We start from the raw sequence: 26,519 nt of genomic DNA, 5'->3' as shown, positions 1-26,519 counted from the left end.
TTAAGTTAAATACAAAGCAGATGACATGCATACAGGTTTTGAGCCGTGGCTAAGTTGCAGCCCTCGTCCCTAGCTAGGCTTTTAGGATTAACCAGGGACAGGAGTGCAAATTACCCAGAAACCTGAATGCATGGCATCTACTTTGTATTTAACAAAAAAAGTCATGTTCATTGCATGTTAGATAAAGGGATACAATAAATACATAAATTCTGCATACAAACAAGTTGGCAACACAACTTTCAACTTGAAAGCTAATGTAGCAGCGGATAAAAGAAGTGCCTTGAAGCTCTTTGCCCAAGGCAAATATGTTAGCAGGTAATAGCTGGTATTTGTTGTTAGCTGGAGTGTTTACAGTAGAAACTGAATGAGCATGAAGAAAGCAGAAAGCAGTTTGGTGGATTTAAGGGCTTGATGCTCTTTATTTCTAAACACAAAGCCGCAACCCTCTTGAACTGAAAACTCTGAATGTAAGAGGACTGAATCCCCTTCAAAGACCAAATAAAGATTTCCAACTTTGCCTGATGTAAGTTGTGGATTCTGTGTTGCTCATTCTCATCTAAGCTGCTTCAGTCTGAACTGAACCTCTCGGCCTGTGTTTGCAGTGTTTTTGTCCGGAGTGAGTTTTTGTTTTTGGAGTGAAAAGAAGAAAGTAGATTTTTCAAGTTCAGAAAAAACCTGCAGGACAGCAATAGACACTCAGTAGAGCGGTTATGTCCATTAAGGGCTTTATAGATGAAGAGAAACGTGTGACGTGAAACGTGTGTTATTCACATCCTTGTTCCAGAGAAGAACAATCAACTTTGTTATGAAGAAAACAAAGGTTAGAGGGGTCTTCTGTTATCAGGGGTTTTCGGAGGTGTCAAGCAACATAGTCAGACATTATGATGGCAGTGTGTAAATGGACATATTTATAGCAGAAACAAAGAGGTGGAAAAAAATATTTATTTAATTATTTTATTTGGATATATTTACATTAATCCCTGAGAGAAATTCTGGTTTTAAACTCTTTTATTGAAATACAGGCTTCTCACACACGTACAAACAGGAGCTGTTGACCCGCATGAGTGGAGAGATGTCAGAGTGGAGCTGCTACACACTGCTGCTGCTCTGGCACCTCTCCAGCTACCAGACCAACTTCCATATTTTGGTACGTATCGGGACTTGAACCAACGACCCTCCGGTTCCCAGCCCAATTCCCTACATGCAGCTCACCTTGAATGATTTGGGAAAGTGTCAGAGGTTAAGTTCATGTGTAATTTCTCAGGGTGAATACAGGCGGTCAATAAGGAGCTGTTATTCCACGTGTGCCAGCATGGCGAGAAGGATACAGGATTGCACCTCCTGTAATGGTCTACAAAAAGCTGACATATCCCTTGTGTAGAGACAGCTGTGCACTCTTTTATTTGTTTTATCCAAAACATCTGAATGCACATCGCCTCCAAATGTGTCAAAGAAGAACATCTGGGACTGATTTTTAACTGCTCCTCCGGCAGCAGGCATTACAGAGCAGACTGTTTATTTGCTGAGCAGTTTTACAGCTTAAGTGTGTTTAAGTGTGTGTGTGTGTGTGTGTGTGTGTGTGTGTGTGTGTGTGTGTGTGTGTGTGTGTGTGTGTGTGTGTGTGTGTGTGTGTGTGTGTGTGTGTGTGTGTGTGTGTGTGTGTGTGTGTGTGTGTGTGTGTGTGTGTGTGTGTGTGTGTGTGTGTGTGTGTGTGTGTGTGTGTGTGTGTGTGTGTGTGTGTGTGGTAATGAGGAAACACAAGAGAGAAAACATTAGACACAGCACCCATGTGTTCCTAAAGTTATTAATGACTTGTTTATGGGTGTACATCTGAGTGTAGTTGAGTGCAAACTGATGCAATCACTGAGAACACATTTCAGTCCCAGGGTCACTCAAAGGCTGTGTGTGTGTATTGGCACAAAGTTTAGGCCAATGTTTCCATTTGTCTGCTCGTGTTTTTGTCTTTCAAAGTGCTGGTTCTCACACAGCACTTGTTTTTTCCTCTGATGTCACACTAAGGTTGCAAATGGTAAATAGCTTTCCTCGTCTTTTAGTACTTAAAGTGATTTTACACTGCATGTCACACCGACCCGTTCACACACTGATGGCAGAGGCTGCTATGTGAAGTGGCCATCAGAAGTGACTTAATCACATGTATACGCCGCTGATAAAGCAGCAGGAGCAATTTGAGGTTAAGTGTCTTTCCCAAGGACACGTCGGACATGTTTAAGCAGGAGTCGGGGATCGCAGGTAAAGTTTGGGGGAAAATGTACAAATTTTGAACATTTCCTGGAGTTTTGGGCATGTGTAAAAAGGGCTACAGAATTTTACTGTTAGATGTTAGATTTTCATATAGCTACGTATGTACTGTGTTGCAGCAATATGTTCTTTGTGTAACACTTCCTCATACTAACTGTAATCAGGCCACTTATATTTTTCCCATTCATCCCCGCACTGCAGGCTTGATATTAAAAAGGACTGCCCTGACAGGACCAGCCTCCTGCAGCTCACACAGCCTCGCCTCTGATATCAATTGATTTTTTTTTGTCTGTTGCTCAACTCATAAAGATTCTCCAGCTGAGGATAATATTACTGAGCTGAATCTGGGGAGCGATGTATTGCTTTCTCAGTCAGAGCACTCTGACAATTACACCGGGCAGTGGCATGCAATCCAATTCTTCGCTTGGTCCCCCCCCCCATGCTAAGATGATCCCGCCCTCTTACTCCCGCCCTCTTTACCAGTTTCTCTCTCCGACATGTTGTCAGAGTGGAAGCATTTACTCAAATCAAACTCGACTCATTCCTCCAACTGTTCAACCAAAGGCAGCGGCTGCTCTTGTTGTTATTACCACCAGATGACCTTTTGAAAAGATCCAACTTTAAAAAAAAAAAAAAAAAACATAGGAGACATTTTTGCTCTCCCACATCTTAGATTGAAAATGACTTAGCATTTCTTTCATGTTTTTTTAAACCCTTTTCTCACATATTTCTGCTAAACCCCTGAAACTTTGAAATACCCTCATCAAAATATGAATCTCTGAGCTGCACAGAGACCAACTTCCTGAGGACGATACAGAGCCTGGAGTCATTCGTCTGTGCAGGGGCATAAAAAGAAGGGATTATACTTCATTCATATAGCTTTTTTCCTTTTTTCCCCTTTTGATTGCGGATAAATTCCCTCGCTTGCTTTTTAACTTCATGAAAGTCTTTGAATGTTTTATTCCTTTGTGATGTGATGTGATGCTCGCTTGAGGCCGACTCCCTCGTGCTGCGCTTTAGCTAGCTGACACTCTGGGAGGGAACTGACCTTGAAATAACGTCTTGTTAAGTTTAGCTTCAGTTTTTTACTTTTAAGTTTTATTTTAATGATTAAACAATAAGTAAGGACAAAAAAACAGTTGTATTGTTTTGGAAATGATAGAATATAATGTCAGTCAATAAATCAAATGATTTATAAATGAATGTAAAGTACAATGAATGTACGCAGAGGGAAAGCTTCGTCTTAAGAAGATGCATTAAGTCGAACAAAACTCTATATGGATGTTTGTGTATGTAGTTCTGAACCTGCCCTTCATAAAAGCTATGAAATGAAGTTCAATCACCTACAGCTTCAACAAACTAACAATAACTTACTGTGGGGTTTTTTTTCATACTACCAAACAAATTGTTCTTTATTCTGCTGCACATTATGTTCACACAATACTGAGCTATGTAAGGCAGACTGGATTTGGCAGGTCAATACGAAGTTTCATATGTTTCTTACAATGAATCACGTCAACCCTAAACAGATTTTAGGTTGTCACATTTGACGAATCAACGTCATCCTAGAAGTAAGCTAGAAGTAGCTCCCCCTGCTGGCCGCATTATAGGTGTTAAACTCTGCTACCTCCATGTGAGGTAACTTATTTTTTTTTTACCTCACATGGAGGTTAAAAAAAAGGAAGGGTTAGGGAAAGGAAATAAAAAAGAAGACAGCATGGAAAGACAGGGGTGGGCGAGAAGGATGAAATAAGAAAATAACTTGGGAGGAAACTGAGGAAGCAGAAGGGATAAAGGAAGTACAGGAGCAATCGAAGAAAGCTTGATGATCAGTTTTAAGGACAGGAATTTAAAGAAGGCAAGATATAGCATAAAATATAGCTGAGGACCAAACAATGGGAGACAGGACTTGAAGAGATCTGGAAAAGCATAAATATTGAGCCCCTAAGGGGACATGGGCAGAAGAAAAAGAGTTTCAGGAGCGCACCAGAAACTTTCCTCTGCTCAGGGGAAGGTATTGCATCGTGTGCTGCACTAGTTTCTGGTGCTCACAGGAAATGATTGGATGAGCACAGTCTCATTCAAATGTAAAACTTTCTTGTGAGCACAAGAAAAATTGTTGTGCTTACGGGATAGTTTCTGGAACTTTCCCATGTCCCCTTTTAGGAGCTCCGTACAAAAAATGACAGGAACAAGGAAGAATTCATAGGGACAAAAATGACCGAATAAATGAAGGGAAGAAGAAAGGTTTGACAGAAGAAGAAATAAAGAGGATGAAAAGAAGGAGAGAGAGCTCAGTCGTGTCTCATCTTGTGTCACAACTCAGTGCTTTTAATTTTGTAGGAAAAGTCAAATGATGCGAAGCTGAAATTCATTTCTGTTCTGCAGGGACTCACAGCGGCATTCTCTGGCAAATGGCTTTTCACTTAGTCAAATTTAGCTTCATCATATCTCTGAGGAGCAGGACGCAGCGGCTAGCCTGCTGCAGACCACTGCCAGCCCATTCTAGGGCAGGAAATCTACTTCACCACGAACAGCATGTCTCAATTGGTCTCGTACCAAGACTTCCTTTTTTTCATTTTCAATCATCATGTCTGTGTGGGTTGGGATTCCTTGCAATTTCTGCCACAGCAGGGTCCACATCTTGCATTTGTCTACAATCCATTCCCCTGATCTTATACGGGCCTTCTTATGGAGAATATCAGTTTTCTAAAATCCAAAACACTTAGCAAAGCAAGTTTGCTCGAACAGACAAAGGTGGCAGCCTTCATGAACTACAGATGTGCATGTCTTTGCGCATCTGTCTTGTATCTGTTCTCTCTGTAATTTCTTATTTAAAAGTGTCCATGACAGATGTGTGCCATCTCTATTTATTAATCATCCTCTCTCATTAGTCATTCTTTGTGTTTGTTTATGCGCGCAAAGGTAAACACTAGTGTTTGTTCTTCCTGTCAAGAGCCAGAGGCTTGTACACTCAGCGGAAACAGTTCTACAAGACCAGTACTTTTTAAAAAAAAAAGTTGGGGGGGGAGCTGTGTTAACTGTACAGGTGACTAAAGAGAGATGTCCGCTGTTAAGTCTGTTTGCATGCATCATTTTTATTGAAGCATCTGCTATTCCAAACTTCAATCGCTGTTCTTTTTTTTTCTCTTTTTTTTTTCTGCTGGCTGCCAATGGGATTTAGTTTTCTCTCGATTTTGCTGCATCTTGATGAGCAGACCTCCCCACAAGAGTAAAACTATCAGTACCCACGATTTACAAATCTTTGCACACAGATTTCCAGTCTGTGGGCATAGTTTTAGAAACTGTGCACCGATTTCCAAATAAAATGAAGTTTTCCTCATCCAATGGGAAAGAAAGAAAAAGAAGCACTGTACTGGATTTAATAAATAAGATGCCCTCTGTTGTCCCTGCATGCCCACTGCAACATGCACACACGCACGTGTGCGCACACACATACACACACACACGCACGTTCTCATCCCAACAGGTGTTAAATCTTCAGCGCTTGCTTTTATGCCACTGGCATTTACACTAAATGTAAAACATGACCATCCAAACAGTATTTAACATTTGATTATCATAATAAAAACATATCAGAAGCTTTATCATCTGCTTTCTCTCAGCTGGAGATGACCAGTCCTGTTGGCTGGGGGCTATGACTGCAGGAATGCTGAGTCGTTTCTTTCCAGGTTTAGATAAATGTTGTTGTTCTGCTGCAACCTTTTGTGTTGGTTGCAGGGTATTTCTTTAAATTGGTTTTGGCACACATTTATATAGCTTCTGTTTGCAAATTAGCAGCTCCTGTGTGCAGTTTTTATCTGGTTATGAAACAGACTGAAATTCAATCTTCTGTCTGTATTCTGTGTTTCTGTGTTTACATGGCTCTCATCCTCTCTGTCGCAGAGTAGGTGTTGGACAAGAGCTTAATTAGGCATTGAACCTTCTAAAATGCTCCAAGTCAAGGATGAGATTTAATTGTTGTAAAACTCTGCTTACCCTTCTTTAGGACAAAATCAGCATAAGATGATATAAGATGTATTGTTTAGTCCACGGGGGGGCGCAACATCAAAGTTCCTTACAGGAGCTTTCCGTTTCATATCGTTTAAATGTTTTTGGTTGATTGACTATTCAATAAGCCGTTACTCATATTCCTATGATAACACAAGATACTAAAATGATTTAGATAATAATCCTAAATTAAACTCTGTAGGCTTCCTTTAAAACTTTATAAATTGGGATTTTAGAGTTTTCCTATAGTTAAATGTTTAATTATTTTGTCCACGTTTGTTTGAGTGTAAATAAGGCCGAGGCTTCACACACTGCTCTCACCGCCTGTGTATCCCTGTTGGAACCACACACTTCACTAATGGCCTCAATTGCATCTGTTTTCTTAAAACCCTTCTCCTACAAGGGACCTCAAGTTAATATTAAATACTTCATTGCATTGTTCCAGCTTTGTTGAGCTCAATTCATGAATAAATGAATCTAATTTCCATATCAATTCAAACTTTGAGGCAGAACTGAGTGCTATTCAATGATTTAATTAATGATTGGTGTAGTTGTACTGGTTGGTAGCTGGATGCTGCATTAATAATCTGTTCTTTCTTTACCCCCTCAAAAACCTGGGGCTAACAGAGCAGCAGTTGTGTTCATATATTCAAAATTCTGAGCTTGATTTTCCTCATGCATGCACGCACAAGTCTTTTGAATTTATTTCAACAAACCCCTCGGAAAATTATAGCTTTAAGCTAACAATGTGAGCTAGTAGTTGCAAGCTGAAATGTAGGATCAAGATATCTGTAAAATAAATAGATGAGCATTTTACACTGATAAGAGTGTAAAGAGTTTAACAGTTGCTGGCCTTGGAGGTTAGCTAGACCAGAAGCAGCAGAAGTTCATCTAGCTGTATCCAAATGTCAATAAAACATGGAGCAGCAACCCCCTGTACAGAAGAGCATGTGTAGGGGCTTTTATGCTAGGAAAAGTTTAGCTATTGTTTTGGCAATGTTGCCTTTTTTTTTCTTCTTTTTGCTAAGCTATGCTAATTGATTGCTGGCAGATGCATTAAAGAAAATAGAAAGCTATTAGGGTGGAGTGGTTTCTAGTTTCTCTCTGATTTCTTGCCCGGAAGACACACATCCCAAAAATATCAAACCTTGGCTTTAATCCAAATATTGATTTGTTGCACTGTTATCATAATTTTTGTTCTACTGATGAAGTAAAGCTTATGTTAATATTGATTGATAGATGTTTTCGTTTATTAATTATGTCTATTGATAATAATAAATTACGCGTTTTTATTTAATTTCTCACATTTTCTTCATCTTCAGGATTCTGTCTGGGTACCTCAAACGCTGTTTATTTTTTTTAAATCCCCATGTGAAAGGTATCGTAAGGGATGTTGTTCCAATAGTTATAAACATGTTCAGATTGTTGGGGGTTGGCTCTATCACACTAAACTTGGCTCATAGAGCTGATCAATAACATGCCGCCCCTCCAGCCTTATCTCCAGCTGAATCCTGTGTGTTCACCAAACAGCAGAGCTCCCTCCTGGAAACAAGCTGTTACACATCAATCCGCAAGGTTGGGTGCATTTCAGGATTTATTTCATGTTGGAGTGATGCAATTCATTTTTTTTGGCTTACCCACCTTCTTTAAGCCTGTCTTCTGTTTTTTTTTTTTCTCCTACTGCAGTTAGCAATTTCCTCCATAAACCCCAGAAGGATGCTGCTTAGACTCGTGGAGTTCATATGTTAGAGTGTCGGTTCAATGTGTAGGTGGAGACTCGCAGCAAAGCACGCTTCTGAAGTCAAGAAAAATTGTATTCCCATGCATATACCCTTCTCAATCAAAATGGAATCAGCATGACTGGCTTCATTAAATCTGCCTCCTTATTTGGAAATAAGTCAATTTTCTTGCATGCTATGTGTTACAATGCTTAGTTAAACGGTGGAATTACCTATGCTCAATTCCAACAAGTTTTATTCTTTCCATTAATTAGTCTGATATTTAATTCCACAGAGTGCTCCAGAGATCTTTAAACTATTAGATTTGGCCTGAGCTGTTGGCTGCACATCCAGGGTCCAATATAATTTGTTAACTACCTTTATCAGTCTCCAGCAAAGGAGCTAGTTTGTTGAAAAGACCCAGCCCTCCTTCTCCTTTTCTATTGTTCATTCGACACAGTTTCAGTACTTCTTTGGTGTTTGTCGCGTGACAAAAGATTGTTTCAAGCAACATTTGAAAACTCATCTCTTCGTCCTCTCTGCAGTTTCACTGTCACTGAAGTTCAGCTGCAGTTTGAGTTCACTTCTCCTGTCTCTCCTTCTACACATTTTTATATCATCTCCTTCTTCAAATCAGTTCTGTGTCTGCTCAGAGATCTGTGTTAATGAGAGAGATGCATTGCAGAATTTTAGAAGCCATTGCTCCTCCATTCATCAGGAGAGATTTGTTTTCAGCCGTCTGTTTTTTTTTTTTCCTGAGCCTCGCCTTTTCTCTCTGCTCTGTCTCTATCTCCTCTCTGATTGATGATAACGAGGTTGGAGGCTAAAACCTGCTCTTATCCACCAAACAAAATGGCTCCCAGCTTCCCACGTTTGTGAGAGTGTGCTTTCGCACAGTCACAGTCTCATTTTTGTGTGTTGTTCCCTAATTCTGTTTTTCTGTCACTGGCTGAAACTGAGCCTCTTTGCTCGCCCTGATCTGTGCTGGTTTGCCTTCATGTTAAAGAGTTACGCTGTGTTTCTGTGTATGCAGGTGTGTATCAGTGTGTGTTTTGTCCCGTGTTTGAATCCTCACAATGAGACAGAAATGAAAGGGCGCCAGTCTTATGAGTCACACACCGCTGCCTGCTTCTTAAATAGCCCTGAATAGAGCGCAGATGAACGCCGCCTGCTTACAACAAGTGTGTAATGACATGTATAAATGGCAACTTGACATGTAAAGAGGTGATAGCAGAAAGGCACTGAAGCGCACGTACATGAGTGACATTTATATGTGCACCTTCACCAGTTGGGATCACTTATGGATGATAGTAACACTTGTTTAATGTAATAAACCTCTGAAAAAGACTATTATGAAAACATTAATGTGTAAGAAATATTACATCACACAGGCACAGAAAGTGTTGTTGCTGAAGGTGCTGCAGCAACCCCTAAATACAAGCCAAATTGTTACCGCTAATTTTATCAGAATTATTTTATTGTCATTGTTCCCCTTTCAGAGCACAATGAAAGTTAAAATAGCAGCTCTCTCTCTGCAAGACAGTACAGAGAAGTAGTGTGTGTGTGTGTGTGTGTGTGTGTGTGTGTGTGTGTGTGTGTGTGTGTGTGTGTGTGTGTGTGTGTGTGTGTGTGTGTGTGTGTGTGTGTGTGTGTGTGTGTGTGTGTGTGTGTGTGTGTGTGTGTGTGTGTGTGTGTGGCAGATCAGAAAAACAGTAAACTGTCTTTTTTTTTGTACTGTTTTTTCTGATCTGCTATATATATATATATATATATATATACAAAACTAAGTTTTGTCCTCTGGTTTATTCTCAGAGACCAGGCTTCCGTCTGATGCTGTAAAAGCTTCTAGCAGAGAGACAATATATAGCTGCACTTATTTGCATATGTTTATAGAAATGAAGTAGGATACAGTTTGTAAGATGACTGCCAGTGGTTTGACTCAGCGTCTCTGAGAGGGTGTGGGGCCGTCTTTTGTCCCCCTGTGGTGGCAGGGCTGAAGGTTGGAGAGGAAGGGGTTCAAGAAAATGAAGCATCTTAAAGATACAATAGGGTAAATTAAACTTTTTTGATGCCCTTTGGGAAATTTGTCCTGGACTCAGAGTGCTGCCTTACATTCAGCCGCTTCCTTTAAAAACAGCTCAAGCATGCGGCGAGCAGGAGCACGTGAGTCCAGGTCGCAGCAAGGTTTGAGCGTGACCACGGAGCTCAGAACAACAGACCCCGACGGAGTTTGACTTCACTCTCTTTTCAGAAAGTCATACCTCAACAATGTGATAAGTTAGTTGTCTAAATTCATGTTTGAAATGTCACATACCTTAAGGGTGCTCTATGATGAACTGGTTAAAGGCCACATGTGTTGTACCTTCATCAATGGGCAGTTTTTGTTACTGTAATTACACATTTTCTCCGCCAATACTGAGCAGCTCTATTATCCCTGGCCACACACACTTAGAGTGACTGACAGATACCCACCACTGTGAATTACTTTTATGACCAAATAAACTGACAGTGAAAGAAGGTTTGAACAGGTAGACATAAAGCTGTCTGTGTTTTGGGATATAACAGGTTTGGATCGTATTGTTTCTGTTCTAATAAAACATCCCAGCTTTTGTACATTTAAAAAATTCAGCTTGTCTGACATGTTCGCCTTATTTGCATTTGATTTATTTCCCCATAATGCATTCAGGTGCTCCGCTGGGAGAATACAACTGTGATGTGCAGCTACTCTGTATTTATCCCTGATTTTCGTGGAGCCCAAGTGGTCTGACATTACTGCTGAGAAAATCTTCTTCTTGTTTTGTCTTCTTGTCTTTCATGATGTTTCTCACCCTGAATGAGTGATGGGTGGCTCTGTTCTGGCCAGTTGTGACTGTCAGTTATGTAGCAGAGCTTGGTTAAGTGCCACCATGACGGGCTCCTTCTGAGGCACAGCATATGAAAGCAACAAAGACCCGTGTGCTGAGCAAACAAAGCTGTTTCTGGAGTAAACCTTTCATGAAGTCGTGATTTTTCCTTCATTTGTTATTTTTTAGGCCGTTGAGACGTTCTGAACTGTTGGAATTATGTCCAAAACCAATTCTATTATTGATCTTATATTAAATTCCTCCTATAGACATGTAGGTTGATGTCTTCCTAGCCATTAGTCATGCCACTTTATATGGACGGACATACGGAAGGATGATTGCATGGATAGCTGTATGGATGGATGGGTGGATGCACAGATAGATGGATGCACAGATGGATTGGTGGATGGATGCTGGATGCACAGATGGATGGATGGATGATGGATGCACAGATGGATGGATGCACAGATGGATGGATGATGGATGCACAGATGGATGGATGATGGATGCACAGATAGATGGATGGATGATGGATGGATGGATGATGGATGCACAGATGGATGGATGGATGGATGATGGATGCACAGATGGATGGATGCACAGATGGATGGATGATGGATGCACAGATAGATGGATGGATGATGGATGCACAGATGGATGGATGGATGATGGATGCGCAGATGGATGGATGCACAGATAGATGGATGGATGATGGATGCACAGATGGATGGATGCACAGATGGATGGATGGATGATGGATGCACAGATGGATGGATGTACAGATGGATGGATGATGGATGCACAGATAGATGGATGGATGATGGATGCACAGATGGATGGATGGATGATGGATGCACAGATGGATGGATGGATGGATGATGGATGCGCAGATGGATGGATGCACAGATAGATGGATGGATGATGGATGCACAGATGGATGGATGCACAGATAGATGGATGGATGATGGATGCACAGATGGATGGATGCACAGATAGATGGATGGATCGATGGATGTATGGTTTGACAGATGGATTGATTATTGAAAAATAGGCATACTAAAGAACTGTAACAGGAAGGAGTACAGTTCTTGAGTTAAAGAAATGTTAAGACTGCATAAAAAACACATTACTCAAACCCAATTTATTGAGAAAAGCACAGTTTTATAAACTGCTGTGCAACAAAAACACAGCATATAAAAGACCACAATTAAACAATGAGTCCAATCAATAAACAACATTGCAATAAAGTATATTATTTAATATAATACAAATATAATGTAAGAACCTACCTAGAGGTGTACCTGTATGTGTTTACACACACTGTGCATGTTAATATGATTTGGAGGATTTTTATGAGCACAAACAGATGTCATAAAACCACTGATGCAACATGTATCTGAGCCGTGTTTCACATGCTAACGTCTGTATTCTCTGTCTCTCTTACAGGGTCCAATTGAGAATGATGTTGTGATTCACGTGGCCCTGATAGCAGAGAGCCAGAGGTAACAAGTGTGTGTTTCTTTGTGTGTGTTTCTGTGTGTCTCTTAATGTGTTTCAGGTCATAAAGCCTGGTTATTTTCCAGCCCTCATTCCTATTCAACTCTCTCACTCCTGCAATGGTGGTGAGCTCGTGAAGCTGGAGCTCAGGCTGACCTCTCTGCCTTTGTCTGTCCCTCCTCTTATCGTGTGTGTGGCTTCATTTTGGTTTGTGTGTGTGCAGAGATAAATGTGTAAGAGTGTGCGCGTGCGTGTGTGTGTCAAACAGGGTCAGATGACTTTGTGAAGCTTGTTAACCTGTAGCTTTAATTTTTGCTGCTGGCATCTTCAGAAGGATGCATCATGTCAGTCCCTTTGACACATTCACTTTTCACTATTCATTGTTGTTCAATAGCTAAATCTTCATAACAGGACCTGAACACGTTTTGTATTTGTCTGATCACAAGGTCATGTGTCATTTATAAAAGCTCCATTGAGAAAGCTGCAGCTTCAATACACATGGACTCATAAAGCTGCAGCCTTACAAGAAAAATATAAGCTGATATATTTAAAGGTCAACAGCTACACAGTAGATGTATTTAAGGGTAATAGGCCAAAAAGAAAAATTGGGTTTATTTTTAAAGAAATTAAATGCTACACAAAAGTGTGTGTCACATCAGGTAAATGCCTTAGTAAACCTTTAAAGGGCGACTTCTTAGCTTAACAGGTTCATGTCACGCCAACAGTGATTAATGTTACATTGTCATTTTTGTGTGTGTGTGTGCAGACTGCAGGTGTTTTTGAACACCTATGGCATTCAGACCCAGACGCCCCAGCAGGTGGAGCCTATCCAGATATGGCCTCAGAAGGAACTGGTCAAGGTAACACAACAAACATTGTTTACACATGGGTTATGTCCAGCTCCCTCTTTCTGCAGAGTAAACATGCAGATAACAATGGTGTCTGTCCATTAAGGACACAAGAAGACGGTTACAGGCAGACCTTTCTTAACCATTACGATTTTAAGTCTGGTTACTCTGATATTGTTTGTTACACAATAACTCCATCCTTAATTTTAGCATCTTATATGAAAGTGAGCAACAAGCTTCCTTGGCTTCAGGGACTATTCTATGTTGCAGTTGATCCGAGAAGAGGACAGGAGAATACATATAAACATCATTCACTATAGGGTGAATGACTTGTCTTTTGAGCAATTTGTGTGATACTTCTTCAGTGGCGAGTTCAGGCCTACCCCAAAATGTTATTGGGGGCCCCTCCAACCGTCAACTGTTTTCCCTGCCTGTGTCCAGACACTCCTACTCTGTCTTTTTTTCACAACCAGAGAGATCTTTTTTCCTCATTTTCCTCCTGTGACTTGCATCAACAAACTTTGGTTTTCACAGCAATAATGCATGCAACGCTTGGCACAGCAAGGAGAGTGAAGCCCCATCAAAGAGGTTTCCTAATGTCACTGCAAAATGAGTGCATTTTGAGTCACTGCTGTGGGGGTCTCCCTATAACAACTTGGGGCCCCAAGCAGATGCCTGCTTTGCCTATTGAGAGGCAGCGTCTCTGCAGCTCTAATATGAAAAGTGCAATGTATATAAAGTTTATCTTTTCTGTCTTATAATATTAGTAAACAACTGCTGGATATTCACGGTTGTAAAGATAAAACTCTACATTAAAAAAACGAGCTCCTTCGTACTGTATACTTGCTTACGGGTACAGCAGCTCTGTTCCTTCAGCCGTATGCACACCTTTCAGCATGTGGGGAAATACAGAGCTGTGAGCTGTGATTGGACAATCCCAAATCGAGGGGAGGGCTTTCCCCAGCTCAGCTGATGCCTCACAGATTACATTTCACTGCAGCTGTCGATATCCCAGAAGAATTTGGCTCAGTCAGTCCATTTGCTTGTCACCCAAAGATTTCCCACTTAAGATTTGCTTCTCGATTTGTCCCATCAATCTCAGGAAGTCGAAGAGATTGATCAGCTGGGCCGTGATTGTTCATGTTGATTGATCGATGTAATGGTGCAGCCTTCATGGTGTCACTTTGGGAAATTGGAGATGCATGGAGCTGAGCCACTTCCAATATTGTTCTTAGACAATCATATAGGTTGCGTTTATGGTTAATATGGATTTAGCTCCTTTTTTATTAAACTATTTTGGACAAAGCTGCATCTTAAATATCCTAAGACTAAAAAAACTGCAGATCACGCAGCAATGAAATGCTCTGAGGTTAAAAAAAACAAGCTGATGAGTTGCTGGTTATTAGGAGCTTCCAAAGAGAATATTTAAGTGCTTTAAACTGTAGAGATAATGTTGTTCAACCTTGGTAACAGCCCATTTTAGATCTTTGAAAATATGTGACTGCTTGTCAATAAGCTGAGGTGTCAGCTTTATGATACTCCTCCTGTAGCAAACACAAGAAATATAAAGGCCTTTCCAACGTTATTCATACATTGATTGTTGCTTCTTTTAAAGCACACACTGTTGAGACTGTTTTTTTGTTAGGAGAGGAGCACAATGCATCTCTTCATTTGGCTTTGTGGCTCATGAAGGGTCCATTGTGAATTCTGTCTTCGAGCAAAACATAGAAAATGCCAAAAATCTGGTTTGTGGTTGGACTACAACCAATATCAGAACTTTTAAGAAAGATAACAACCAAAAGTATTTCAGGCAGCAAAAGTTGACACAGGCTGAAAAACTGAAATGTTTAAAAATGCAAGATTCCTCTTAAAGGTCAGGTTAGGTCCCTTTTACCTGAGTGAATAGCAACTTTTACATTGTTTTAACAGTAAAACAGAGGGGACACAGACAGGCCGACAACATCTATCAAGTTTATCGATATGTTTCTTCCTCTATCGCAGACAAAGGGCTCCAGAATAACTCAGCAGGTTTCCCCCCTTAAGTCCAGTTTGACCAGTATGATCACTCTGTACACACAGGAACGGTACAGATTTCCTGTGTGATTGCCCTGAGCATTAAAATAATATCAACAAGTATTAATTGCATTATGCTCTGAATCTGTATATTTAAATCTATATTTTTCTACACATATTTCCAACTCATTTTTTAATCCTTATTTCACTAACTGGCTGGTTCAGGGTCTGATTTATTGGTGTAAATAAGAGTGATCCTGACTCTGTTTCTTAGAGATGGTAAAAAAGGAACCGTTTCATTTTAAGCACTAATGCTGTTGTAAGTGTAACATCAAAAGTTTTGTATGAGGCTAAGACATCCATGAAATCCCTCTGTTTATGTTTCTTTTTTTTCTGAAGGGGGCAGTGTTATGAGAGATAAAAAAAAGAAGCAAAAAATCTACTTATCATATCCTTTATTTAATGTTTTCATTCTCAACTCTAATAATGAACATCACACCTCTGCTGAAACTTGATTCATAGCAGAGGTCGGTTACAGGAAAATAGTTCTATAGAGATCACCCGAATTTCCCCCTTTGGGCGATCAATAAAGTTTATCCTTATCCTTGTGAGAGACAAGTCCACCACTAGCTGCTGTTTCCATCCTGTCCACTCTGTTTCTTTTATCTGCAGCAGATTACACCATGTGTTCTGTCATATTCATGACACCAACCAACACCTCTCCTCCAAACTTGTTTCACTCCCATCGTGTCCGTCACTCAAACCCGGCTCTCTCCTCTCGACGCAGTCCCTCATCTGCATGTCTACTGTCTGAAGTCTTCTCTCTCTCCTTTGTCATATCTGTCAATCAAGCCTCGCTCCCTTCCCTAGCCTCTGTGCCTCATCTGTCATGTGGCGACTATTCTTCATGCCACCTTCTCCAAAACAAACTTTTTTTTTTTTTCCTTTCCTGTAATCACTTTGGGATCTGAAGAGACCCTTCTACCCTCTGTCCCTCGGCTTGTTCAATCCGTCTCATCCGTTTCTCTAACCCCACTCTCCCCTCTGGGCCTCCGTCCTGCCCGCCCCCATTATGTCCAAACAACTCTCCCCTCCAGGTCCATCATCTGCCTTTGAACTGTCATACCTGTAACTTTTCTTTCCTCTCCTCTCTCTCACCTCTTTCTGCCGCGCCGTACTCAGCCTCAAATGGATGTGCCGTTGTGAGACAGAGCGGGCGTTGTGCTGAATATTAAATCTGAAAGCTCAGACAGACGTTTCTTCCTCGACAGAATCTGTTTATCTCCGAGTCACCACCATCTCCGCTGCTGCAGGCTGCATTTGCTCACCTCACCTCGCCCCGAGCAGCCGTTTGATTGTGTTGACAACAGCTGCCTGATGATGGGAGAGTGGCAATTACATTTTGCAATGTGTTATTCCCACCCGCACACCCCGAAGCTTATCCTGTCGCAAATCACAGCTCTTCCCATAAATAGCATTCTTCTTAAAGCCTCTTTCTCGCTTTCACATCTGATAGTCGATGTAGGCGACATTTTGTTTTTTTTAAGACTCTCATTCTCTTAACATGTTGTCGTTTAAAGCCACACCTGGATTAAAGGAGGCCCTCAAGGCAAGCTATGGAATAAGACTGCCGATCTTCAAAAACACATAATAGAATCATCTCACCCGGGTCTCATGATATTATTATTGTCATCTCTTCCTGTTGGCTATAACAACAGTTTATTCATGAGCGTGAGAGCAGCCATGAGCAGCTGTGCTCACGGGTTCACAAGATCACAGGAGGACGACATGATAATGATATCCACACATCATATTGTTTGAACTTTCTGAGAATCATTTGCTCCTCATTCACCTCCTGTTTTGACGTAGTTGTTAATGTGATGGAATATAAGAACGGGAGTATGTATATTGTTTATTCTGAAATTGACTTGATGCTCTGTTTCCTCATCTGACTTCTTGTCTGGGTCGACCTATCATGTTCAGCCGTGCTTGCAGCAGTGCTTGCAGTGGGGCTCCCTCAAAAATAGAGTTTGTATTTGAAACAAGGCAGAGCGGCGCGGAGCAGGAAGTTGCTGTTCAAAGCAAGTGACAACAATATCTGTGGGTGTCTGAAAGGCTTACTTTGCTTTGGTCTATTTCTGTCGTCATAGTCATTATTCTGTCCGGACTGATGTCCAAAGGTAGGGCTCAAAATCTTGCAAATAGGAAGTTAAGTATGTTTTCTTTGTAACCTCCTCTCCACACAATAAGGGGTTTCTTCACAGGAAAAACAACTGCAAGAACCAGAAATTAGTTCTATGTTTATTGAAGCACCTTTGAAGACGTTTTATCTGATTATTATGTACGTGCTTTACGAACCTGAGGGCCCCCCTTTCCAAAACTCAAAAAGCTGATGGCAGCGCAGTGACCTCTTAGAAGATGATTTTCAGCTGTCTGGGAAGATGCTGTAGTCCTACCTGCACGCCTACTATAAGTCCCTTTGTATGACAGATTCTGCTGTGAAACTAAATCTGTACTGCAAGGTTTATGTGACAGCCACACTTACACTTACATTAAACGGGACAGAGCAGCTCTGAACTTTTACAGGAATCCAGTCCTCTCTGAGCCCCTGTCAAATTGTGAAATGTTCACAAAGTGAATTGAAAGTTTTGCAGTTTGTCTGTTAATAGTGTTGAATTCTGGAGCCACTGCAGATGTGCAGAATATAGCTCTTAAACACACATTTGATTATGTCTCCCACCTGTCAGGCTTTCTGTTTGTGCTGCGGTCGGTGGAAATGTGAGGGAATGAAAGGATGCTTTGATAGGCTGCAGCGTGTTGTCCTTCTTCATTGGTATTCTGCACAGAGGAAGAGCTGGGTGCAGAGGTTCCTCCAACCTTCCTCGGCTTTTACTCTCCAGGTCTCATCTTTAGCTGTCAGAGCAGTGATTTGCTATGCCACTTACTCTCAATTAACATTTCTCTCTTTTTTTTTTTTTAATAAAAAGCACACTCTGCTTTTCCTCTCTTAAGTGTTATGTATTTAAATTGCTCCAATCCTGTTGTGTTCAGCTCCTCTTTTTCTAAGCAGTTAAGAAGTAGACCGGAGTAGCAGAGCTCCACCTTTTGGTTGACGTTGTGAATTGCATTTGAGATGGAAGAATGCGGCATGGAGGGCTTGATAGGCAGATCTCCTGCAGAGTGTGTGTGGGTGTACTGATGATGTTTCATGATAGAGCGGATTCGGAGCTGTTTAAATGTAGAATTGACGGTCTATGACAGAGGGTATTAGTGGTCTTTCCCACGTTCAGACATGAATTGCAATTCAAACAGTTATAAAATACTGCAAATTCCTGCGGTGGTGTGTGGGCTCAGAGCGAGCAGAGCTGAGGAATCAATGTCCATCTTTGTATCGTGGCGTTTTGACAGCAAGTGACACAGCGGTAAGAAGCTTTTATCTAAAGCACCAAAGAAATGTTCTGGAAGCGTATCAGCTGGAGCTCCAGTATTGCCCTCACTCCCGTCCTTAAATGCATTTCAGAAATGGCTGCGGGGGAGCCCATGACCTATTCCTCTGCTTTGTTTTGATCAGTTGGGGAGCCCTTTGATCTAAGGGCGCACACTCGCACTAGCAAAGTTGTCCCGTACCATGCTTCAGCACGATTGCCCCTTTCCCATTCCCCCCGCTGGCCTGCACTCACACTGCTCCAGGACTAACCGGGACTGAACACGGTGACCTCTTGTACATGACGTTGTATAACACATGGATGTCTTCAAGTAATTATGAGGCTTCCTTAGTTTACAAGACAGACTGACTTGAGTTAAAAAGAAGAAAAGAAAAAGAAGTCCTGTCGGGTCAGCGACCATACAATCGGAGAACAACACAGAGATCATGACAGATACTTTACTCACTTTGTGTCTTATTATGAGCCATTTTAGTCACAAATATTAAATGTAAATCTGCGGGATTTCTCCTAAATGAAGGCTGTCAACATTTTGTAAATGCATGCTTGAGCTCATGCATGAACGGTGCAGTGCCAAAGCACATCCTTTTCCAAGCGTTCCAGGGCCAAGGAAGTGTGCTTCTTCAGCATGGATCGGAGCACTCACACTCGTCAAACAAACTACTTCAGGGTGCTTGGGCACAGCACAGATTGCTCAGTGTGAGTGAGCCCTAAGGCTCATCAGCATTCTTTGACTCTTTTACCCTTTTCTAATGTTCCTGACAGGGGCCGTTCAGAACAGACTTTTAGATAAGGATCGAACATTTACTTATGGTTGAGTCCTCGCAGCATTTAGAAGATTTGTTCTGTGTCAGCAGACCAATAAGTCACAAGTCTTTAGATCTCATGAAAAGCAGAAAAACAACCTTTTAGCACCTCGAAGTAGTTTCTTAGATGGAATGTATTGGTTAAGTTTGATGGAAACAGCCCTAATGATGTTTGATAGAACTTAGAGATCAAGCATATTATGTGCAATTCAGCCAAATTGAACCTTGTATGAGTTTTACTTTATCCGACATCTCAGACACCACAGAATTTCATTCTGCCAATTAATTGTGTTACTTGACCTCAGCTGAGCACATCTTCTTCAGCCAAACTTTGTCTGAGTTGAGCCTCTTCTATCCTCTGTGCTCTGGACATCCTGCACTGCTGATGTTAACATTTCTCAGCTCATAAAGTTTCTTTATACTGGAGATCAGACTTGACTCGGGGTTTTCACCTTGAGAGTGCCGGACCAGGCTGAGTCTTGAGAACTCTGACGTGATTAAACTACAATATTTCTGCTGTAGTGATGCAGAGAGCCTTGTCAACAGTGTGTGGACAGATTAAGCTTGACCAGAAAGAAACCACTTACTCAAAGGTTTAAAACTGAGGGACCTGTTCCCAGCTCTAATCTAAAGCAATCCATGTAGTAAATGTAGGATTGGAATCACATTTAATTACATAAAATACACGTTAATGTCCTCATAGGTTAATTTGTCTTGGACTCGCTCCTGCAGTGAATACAAATCATACATGAAAAGAGTTCATACAAAACACATAACAATACATCCATAAACAGCAGCAACTCCATATGACACTTTCCAAATATAAATAAACACCTTCTGCGAGCAGACATATATTGAGGTATTGTGCAATCCCTGATTTGCACAAAGATGGACAAATTAATGTTTACGGTTCAGTCAGGTCCAAGGAAGCCTAAATCTTCTCCCACTGGGTAAAAGCTGAAACTCTGAGTGAAGAATGTGAGTCGGATAAAACACATGTGAACCAACTTTTCTCCTTACTTTAGAGTGCTACAATGTCCGAAGCCTCAGAAAAGCTAAATCAATCAATCATTTATTCTTCTGACATCTTCGCCTTGTCCAGGCTGCTGCACCAAAACACCCAATGAATGGGCCCTCGACAGATCTGATTTAATTATTGATTTCCAAACCTATAGGTTACTTTTACTGAAGTAAAAAAATATACTAAAAACACAAGTGATAAAGCATGATTCAAATCCTGTGTGCATGTTTCCTTACCAAGTATTCCAATCATCCATGAAGGATTGATTACATTAATCTTTAAGTTTAGAGCTACCTAGCTTTAGTGTGTGACACAAGTTTAATCCTATTTCATTATCTTTTTTTTTTCCACATCTAGTTGAAGCACATTACGTCTTCTGGCAAACACATTTTTAAACAGCCACAACACCATGGTATTCACTCTGCATACATAGGTAGAAACAGATGGGTTTATTAATAAGCAACACAAATGGGTGTATAAATCTGCCACCGCTGTCCTTGCTCACTTCTTAAGCTCAGTCTGAACTTTGGATGGGAACCGGAGGGTTGGCAGTTCCAGTCCTGGTGCAGACCAAGGCTGGAAACCCGTCTGTTAGCTGGAGAGATGCCAGTTCACTTCATGAGCACTGCAGGTGTTCCCTTCTGCAAGGCATCAAATCAGAACTGCTTGGACACTCTTTCATGTCCATCGGATCCTGTGCATGTACTTCAGCCTATGTCTTTGCTGGCATGGGAAGCGTGACAAGCATCTCAACTTCTGAGGGCAGCTCAGGTCAAGTATCTCCAGCTATGTTCCAAGATTCATGTTTTCAGTAGTGTTTAATATGCAAAGTCTCTCAGAGGGAAAGTACTTAACAACACGCTGTTGTTTATTTATGCTAATGAGAGCTCAGCTAGGTATCAGTGTCTCTCTTTATGGGTCCCAGGGTGTCAGCACAGCCGCATTATCAGCTCCAGGACCCATGGGTGTGCTTCGGTCCACTAAGCACATCGCTGATGGCAGCACAGGGACCTTTCATTATCAACATGTCTCATAACTTTACACGCAGCTAATATCAGTAGGTGGTGTTGCCATATGGAGGTAATTTCAGCGTATGAGCTGCAACAGCACAAACATCTCAGTGGGACTGACAGATGATGGAGTCACACTTTCATTACGATGTGAAATGGCACTGTGCGGCGTGACATTTCAAATCAAATGTGATGGTTTTAATCTCAAAGCAATGCTGATACAATCACAGAGACATGCACCGATTAAGATGTAGATCGCAGTTTACTCTGGAAACAGAAGGACTGCAGTAAAATCACATGCATGATGTGAATGTCATGCTCTCTCTGCAGGCATACCGTTTCCTTGCCATCAATAAGAAACTGGGATTGAGTGGGCGTCCGGAGAGGCCAGTTGGCTGCATTGGGACCTGCAAGGTAAATGTATTTTGTAAATACACCTACACACATGCATATACGGACCTGCTGCACAGATCATGTGTGACTATGAACACGACTCCCACATATTGATTTGCATTAACTTCCCTGAGCTCTGTATAGATGACTGCAGCTCAGAAAGTCATCTTGGAAACAGAAAATATACACTTCCAAGACTCCCCTCTTTATCAGACAAACACTGTGCATCAGTGAATACTGAATAGATTTTTCTTATTTGAGTGACTTATTGCATTTTAATATGCCAAACCGCTTCCAGGCAGTCTGTGTGTCCGTGTGGGTGCATGCGATGTAGCTTTGGAAGTGTGTGTTTCTGAAGTTCCTCTGTGTGTGTGTGTGTGTGTGTGTGTGTGTGTGTGTGTGTGTGTGTGTGTGTGTGTGTGTGTGTGTGTGTGTGTGTGTGTGTGTGTGTGTGTGTGTGTGTGTGTGTGTGTGTGTGTGTGTGTGTGTGTGTGTGTGTGTGTGTGTGTGTGTGTGTGTGTGTGTGTGTGTGTGTGTGTGTGTGTGTGTGTGTGTGTGTGTGTGTGTGTGTGTGTGTGTGTGTGTTTCTTGCTGATGATGTTTTCAGTGTCTCCCAATGAAGGTCATAGTACGACAGAGAATAAGTTAAGCTGTAGCAGCCTCCTCACACAAAGAGGTTGCCAAACAAATGAATCACGGCTCCCGACGCATTGCTAAGACAATATTATAATGGAACATTTATAGGAAAGTTGGCAGACCGCCAGAGGGCATTATAGTCATCAGTGTGTCTGCTCAAGTGTGTGTGTGTGTGTGTGTTTGCCCCTTTGACAACTCTTCTGTGTGAAAGGGACATTTGGACGTCCTGTGTGTCTGTGCTTTATGTTTGTGTATGTGCTGTTAGCCGAGGTTGTGTAGCCTCTGTGTGTCCCCGCTCTCTAAGGATTGATGACTTGTTTTACACTCTGCCCAGAATAACGTATACGTGGCTTCTTGTGAGCCATCCGTCTTCTAACACAATAGTGTCTGTGTATTTGTTTGTGTGTGTGTGTGTGTGTGTGTGTGTGTGTGTGTGTGTGTGGGTGTTCTTCTGTGCGTTTGTCTCCCTACAGATTTATCGTATCCTGGGCAAGACGGTGGTGTGCTACCCAATAGTGTTTGATCTAAGTGACTTTTACTTGTCCCAAGATGTTATGCTGCTGATTGATGACATTAAGGTGAGTCAGGGTCACAATTATGGAACTTACTAATGCTGTAATAACTGATTTACAACATGGTCTGGGTGAAAACCTGACTCTGATTGTGCCCATTAATTCTTGATAATAGACACATTTTAAGTCCTTCAGTGAAACTGTCACCATTTAAAACGCTCTGGTTTAACAGTAGCCTGGATTTAAAGGAAGTTTTAAAGCAACAGGCGAAAATCCAAAGACTCATTTGAAATGTTTAACCCTCACTAACAGGCTATTAAGTAGAACAATCTGATAAGCTTTTTGGATAATATGATAACTGTTCAGTAGGATACAGCTAAACACATGGGGGAAAAAATGGTCAGACTGTGTGCACAAGTCAATTTAAGTCAACTTTATTTTTATAGCACATTTATAACAGTCAAGGCAGATCATGCTTTTGATCGTGACACGACCGGGCTCTGTGGAAGCAACATAAAAACCATAAAGCGTTTATATATGAAAGTTATTCATTACAAAAGCAAAGAAAAGGGAAAAGGCAAACAAGTGCTCCAAAACCTAATGTGAGTGTATTTTTAGTGAACCAAACTAATAGCTGACCCCGTCCAACTTAAGTGACACAGGACAGCCGGTTATTTTAAGACCATTTTACAAACATAGACAAAGAGACAGTCATGAGCTAAAAAAGGAAAGGCTGCACCAGATTAATGGCTGCTCAAGCTTTTAATGGAGTGTGTCAGCAGGGACTGTCCTCTGATTGGTTAATTGTTTCAGTGTTCCTGTACACCAATCAAGCTTCACCAGCAGGAACAGCAGCACAGGTGGTTGAAACCAGGCCTGAAGGATGCACTCACCAAACTACACACAAACTCACAAACACTCCAAAACAGAGGTCAGACACATTTAAAGGAGAGGGGGTGCAGCAGGGGTGGTAACAGATCGCCATAGTGATTACTTCCTGTTTAAAAAAAGAGTCATTTATTAAGGTTCAAGGTACTTTATTGTCAAATATGCTCCATGTTAAACATACAGCACAGATGAAATTGCAATCCCCCCAACCCCCAGTGCAAACCTGCAGTGCATAAAAAGAGCACTAAAGAATAACAATAAACATGACACATTTAAATAGAAAATAGCAATAAAAAGCTTGATGTTGTTTTGGGGCAACAACATGGCTAGCTAACTAGCTAGTCTTGCTGTTAAACCCGCTGTTCGATTTTATTCACTTTTTTCCCCATCCTACACAGTGTTATCACCTTCGAGTCCTTCTATCATAACATCGACATTTTGACTCATCGCTTAGCTGAAGTACTTACTGAGGACTAGAAATATCCTCTATTACAGAGTGCTATTCCAGGTTCACTCAACTAACTGGAGAAGTAAAAATATCTCATGAATCAAAACAGCAAGGGATGTGACTGATGTAAAGTCCCGTTATGAGTCACTTGGAAAAACTGAGTTTTTACTTGTTTATTCTTTTTTGTGTTTCATTTGCAAGCAACCATTGCTAAAGCCAGAATGATAGCCTTTATGTTGCGTGCATTATGTAAAGAGTAATGTATAGTTAGTGGGTGGTTATTGGGGTATGGAACCACATTGGGGCAAGATGAGCAGGACCCTGGCACAGAGCAGAGGGCTCTTGCTCACCCTGAAGGAACCAATCAGAATCAAGTATTTAACCCAGCTGTTCAATAACAGTGCCTAATAAACTCTAGAGATCTGATCCCTTGTCATCCATTATTGAAGCATTATCACACGAGAGGGAGGGATGTTAAATATAAAATCAGAGCTGCTGTGATTCCATTAGAAGAGTTCAACATCAGTTTGATGTCTTTATTTATTTATAGTTAAAATCAACCAACAAACAAACAATGTGTTCCACAGCCTAATTAAAACCAGACTGTTACCAAACAAGTATTACTTATCCTGCTACTTTGGTTTGAACAGCGTCCTTGTTTAATGTAGTACTACATTTTACGTTGAATTTATTAAGCAACACAAGAAAAAACTGTGTTTTCATACAGAGTTATTTAATTGATTAATAAAGATAAACACAATCTGCTGTAATGTTTATTAACTGTATTCAGAGCTCCCGACTGAGGCAAAGAAATACAAAGTTAAAAAACAAGACCCAGCGACATTTAACTCTACATATCAGTACTCACAGAATGCTTTTTGTCTTGTTGTCTAATCAGATAACTTTCTCTAAACTGTCCCTTCTCCTGTTTTCCCTTTGTCCCGTAACATGTGTAGATTTTCTGGCCAACATAGATCTAACTTTTAAAGATGGATTATCAGCAGGTTTAGTTTGATTGTTTTAAACATCCTCATCCTCACAGAGAGGGCACGTACTGATCCTCTACCAACATTGACAATTTTTTGGGACCACAGTATTTTCTCTATTAGTTAAAATCACGCAACAGTAAAGCAGCTGATGGCCACTGAACCTTTCCTGAAACTTTTTTTTTTCTGTTTCCTGCAACAAACCTTCAGCTGTTCAGAGTCTAGGCACTTCTTGTAGTTACATATACTGTGTTATTTTGTAGTATACTAAACTATACTATGTATACACGTACTATATACATTTCTATATGTTGCTGTCAAATCAGTTGTGTATTTACAGTATACACAATGTGTATATACAGAATAATAGTTCATTGGCTCTGAATGACAAAATCATGTGAAGAAAATAACATTGCAGAATTTAAGATAACAGAAGCAGATTAGATTGAAAGACATTCAGACATCAGTGAAATAATGAGTTTTAAATGGCACTGCTTGCTGTGAAGTCCTTCAGGCATATCTGCAATATTTTTACATTTGTAACATCAATTAATCTTTATGATAGTAACTTTGATCAGTTTGACGGCTAATCAGACACAACTTTAGAATTATAACTGATAAAATACATTTCAGAATAGTGGAGACTGAAACCAATTAAAGCTGTTTGACATTGTACTGACATGTTGACTGTGTGTGTGTGTGTGTGTGTGTGTGTGTGTGTGTGTGTGTGTGTGTGTGTGTGTGTGTGTGTGTGTGTGTGTGTGTGTGTGTGTGTGTGTGTGTGTGTGTGTGTGTGTGTGTGTGTGTGTGTGTGTGTGTGTGTGTGTGTGTGTGTGTGTGTGTGTGTGTGTGTGTGTGTGTGTGTGTGTGTGTGCGTTTGCAGAACGCCCTGCAGTTCATCAAACAGTGCTGGAAGATGCAGGGACGTCCTCTCTTCCTGGTTCTCATCCGTGAAGATAACATCAAGTAAATACTTTTTTCTGTCTCCCTGCTCTCTGATAGCTTTTTAATGTTTTATTCTCCGTCCTTTGTCTCCAAACATCATCCTCCTCACTCTTTTCTTTCTGACACCAACTCTGGATCATATTAAAATATCCCGACAGTCACTATGGAGTTGGGTTGGTTTCTCTCATCCCACCTTTCTGTCTCTACCCTCCCTAGCTCGCCTCCCTTCTCGTTGTGCTATC

At 41.0% G+C, this 26,519-nt stretch overlaps 1 protein-coding gene across 4 annotated transcripts in view; it reads left to right on the top strand.

Annotated features, from left to right (window-relative positions):
- phkb (phosphorylase kinase, beta) overlaps nucleotides 1-26,519 on the top strand; it is a 105,298-nt gene that overhangs the window by 59,271 nt on the left and 19,508 nt on the right. For all 4 annotated transcript variants that reach the window (XM_079340387.1, XM_079340386.1, XM_079340385.1 and 1 more), the window contains 5 exons: nucleotides 12,278-12,333; nucleotides 13,095-13,188; nucleotides 21,800-21,883; nucleotides 22,972-23,076; nucleotides 26,216-26,298. In XM_079340387.1, coding sequence (XP_079196513.1) covers nucleotides 12,278-12,333; nucleotides 13,095-13,188; nucleotides 21,800-21,883; nucleotides 22,972-23,076; nucleotides 26,216-26,298 — 422 coding nt within the window. The remainder of the gene's footprint in view (nucleotides 1-12,277; nucleotides 12,334-13,094; nucleotides 13,189-21,799; nucleotides 21,884-22,971; nucleotides 23,077-26,215; nucleotides 26,299-26,519) is intronic.

This window comes from Symphodus melops (assembly GCF_947650265.1).
Source record: "Symphodus melops genome assembly, chromosome: 3".
Taxonomy (NCBI): Eukaryota; Metazoa; Chordata; class Actinopteri; order Labriformes; family Labridae; genus Symphodus; species Symphodus melops.
Note: the sequence above shows the minus strand (reverse complement) of the source record. Positions and strands in the feature narration are given on the sequence as shown.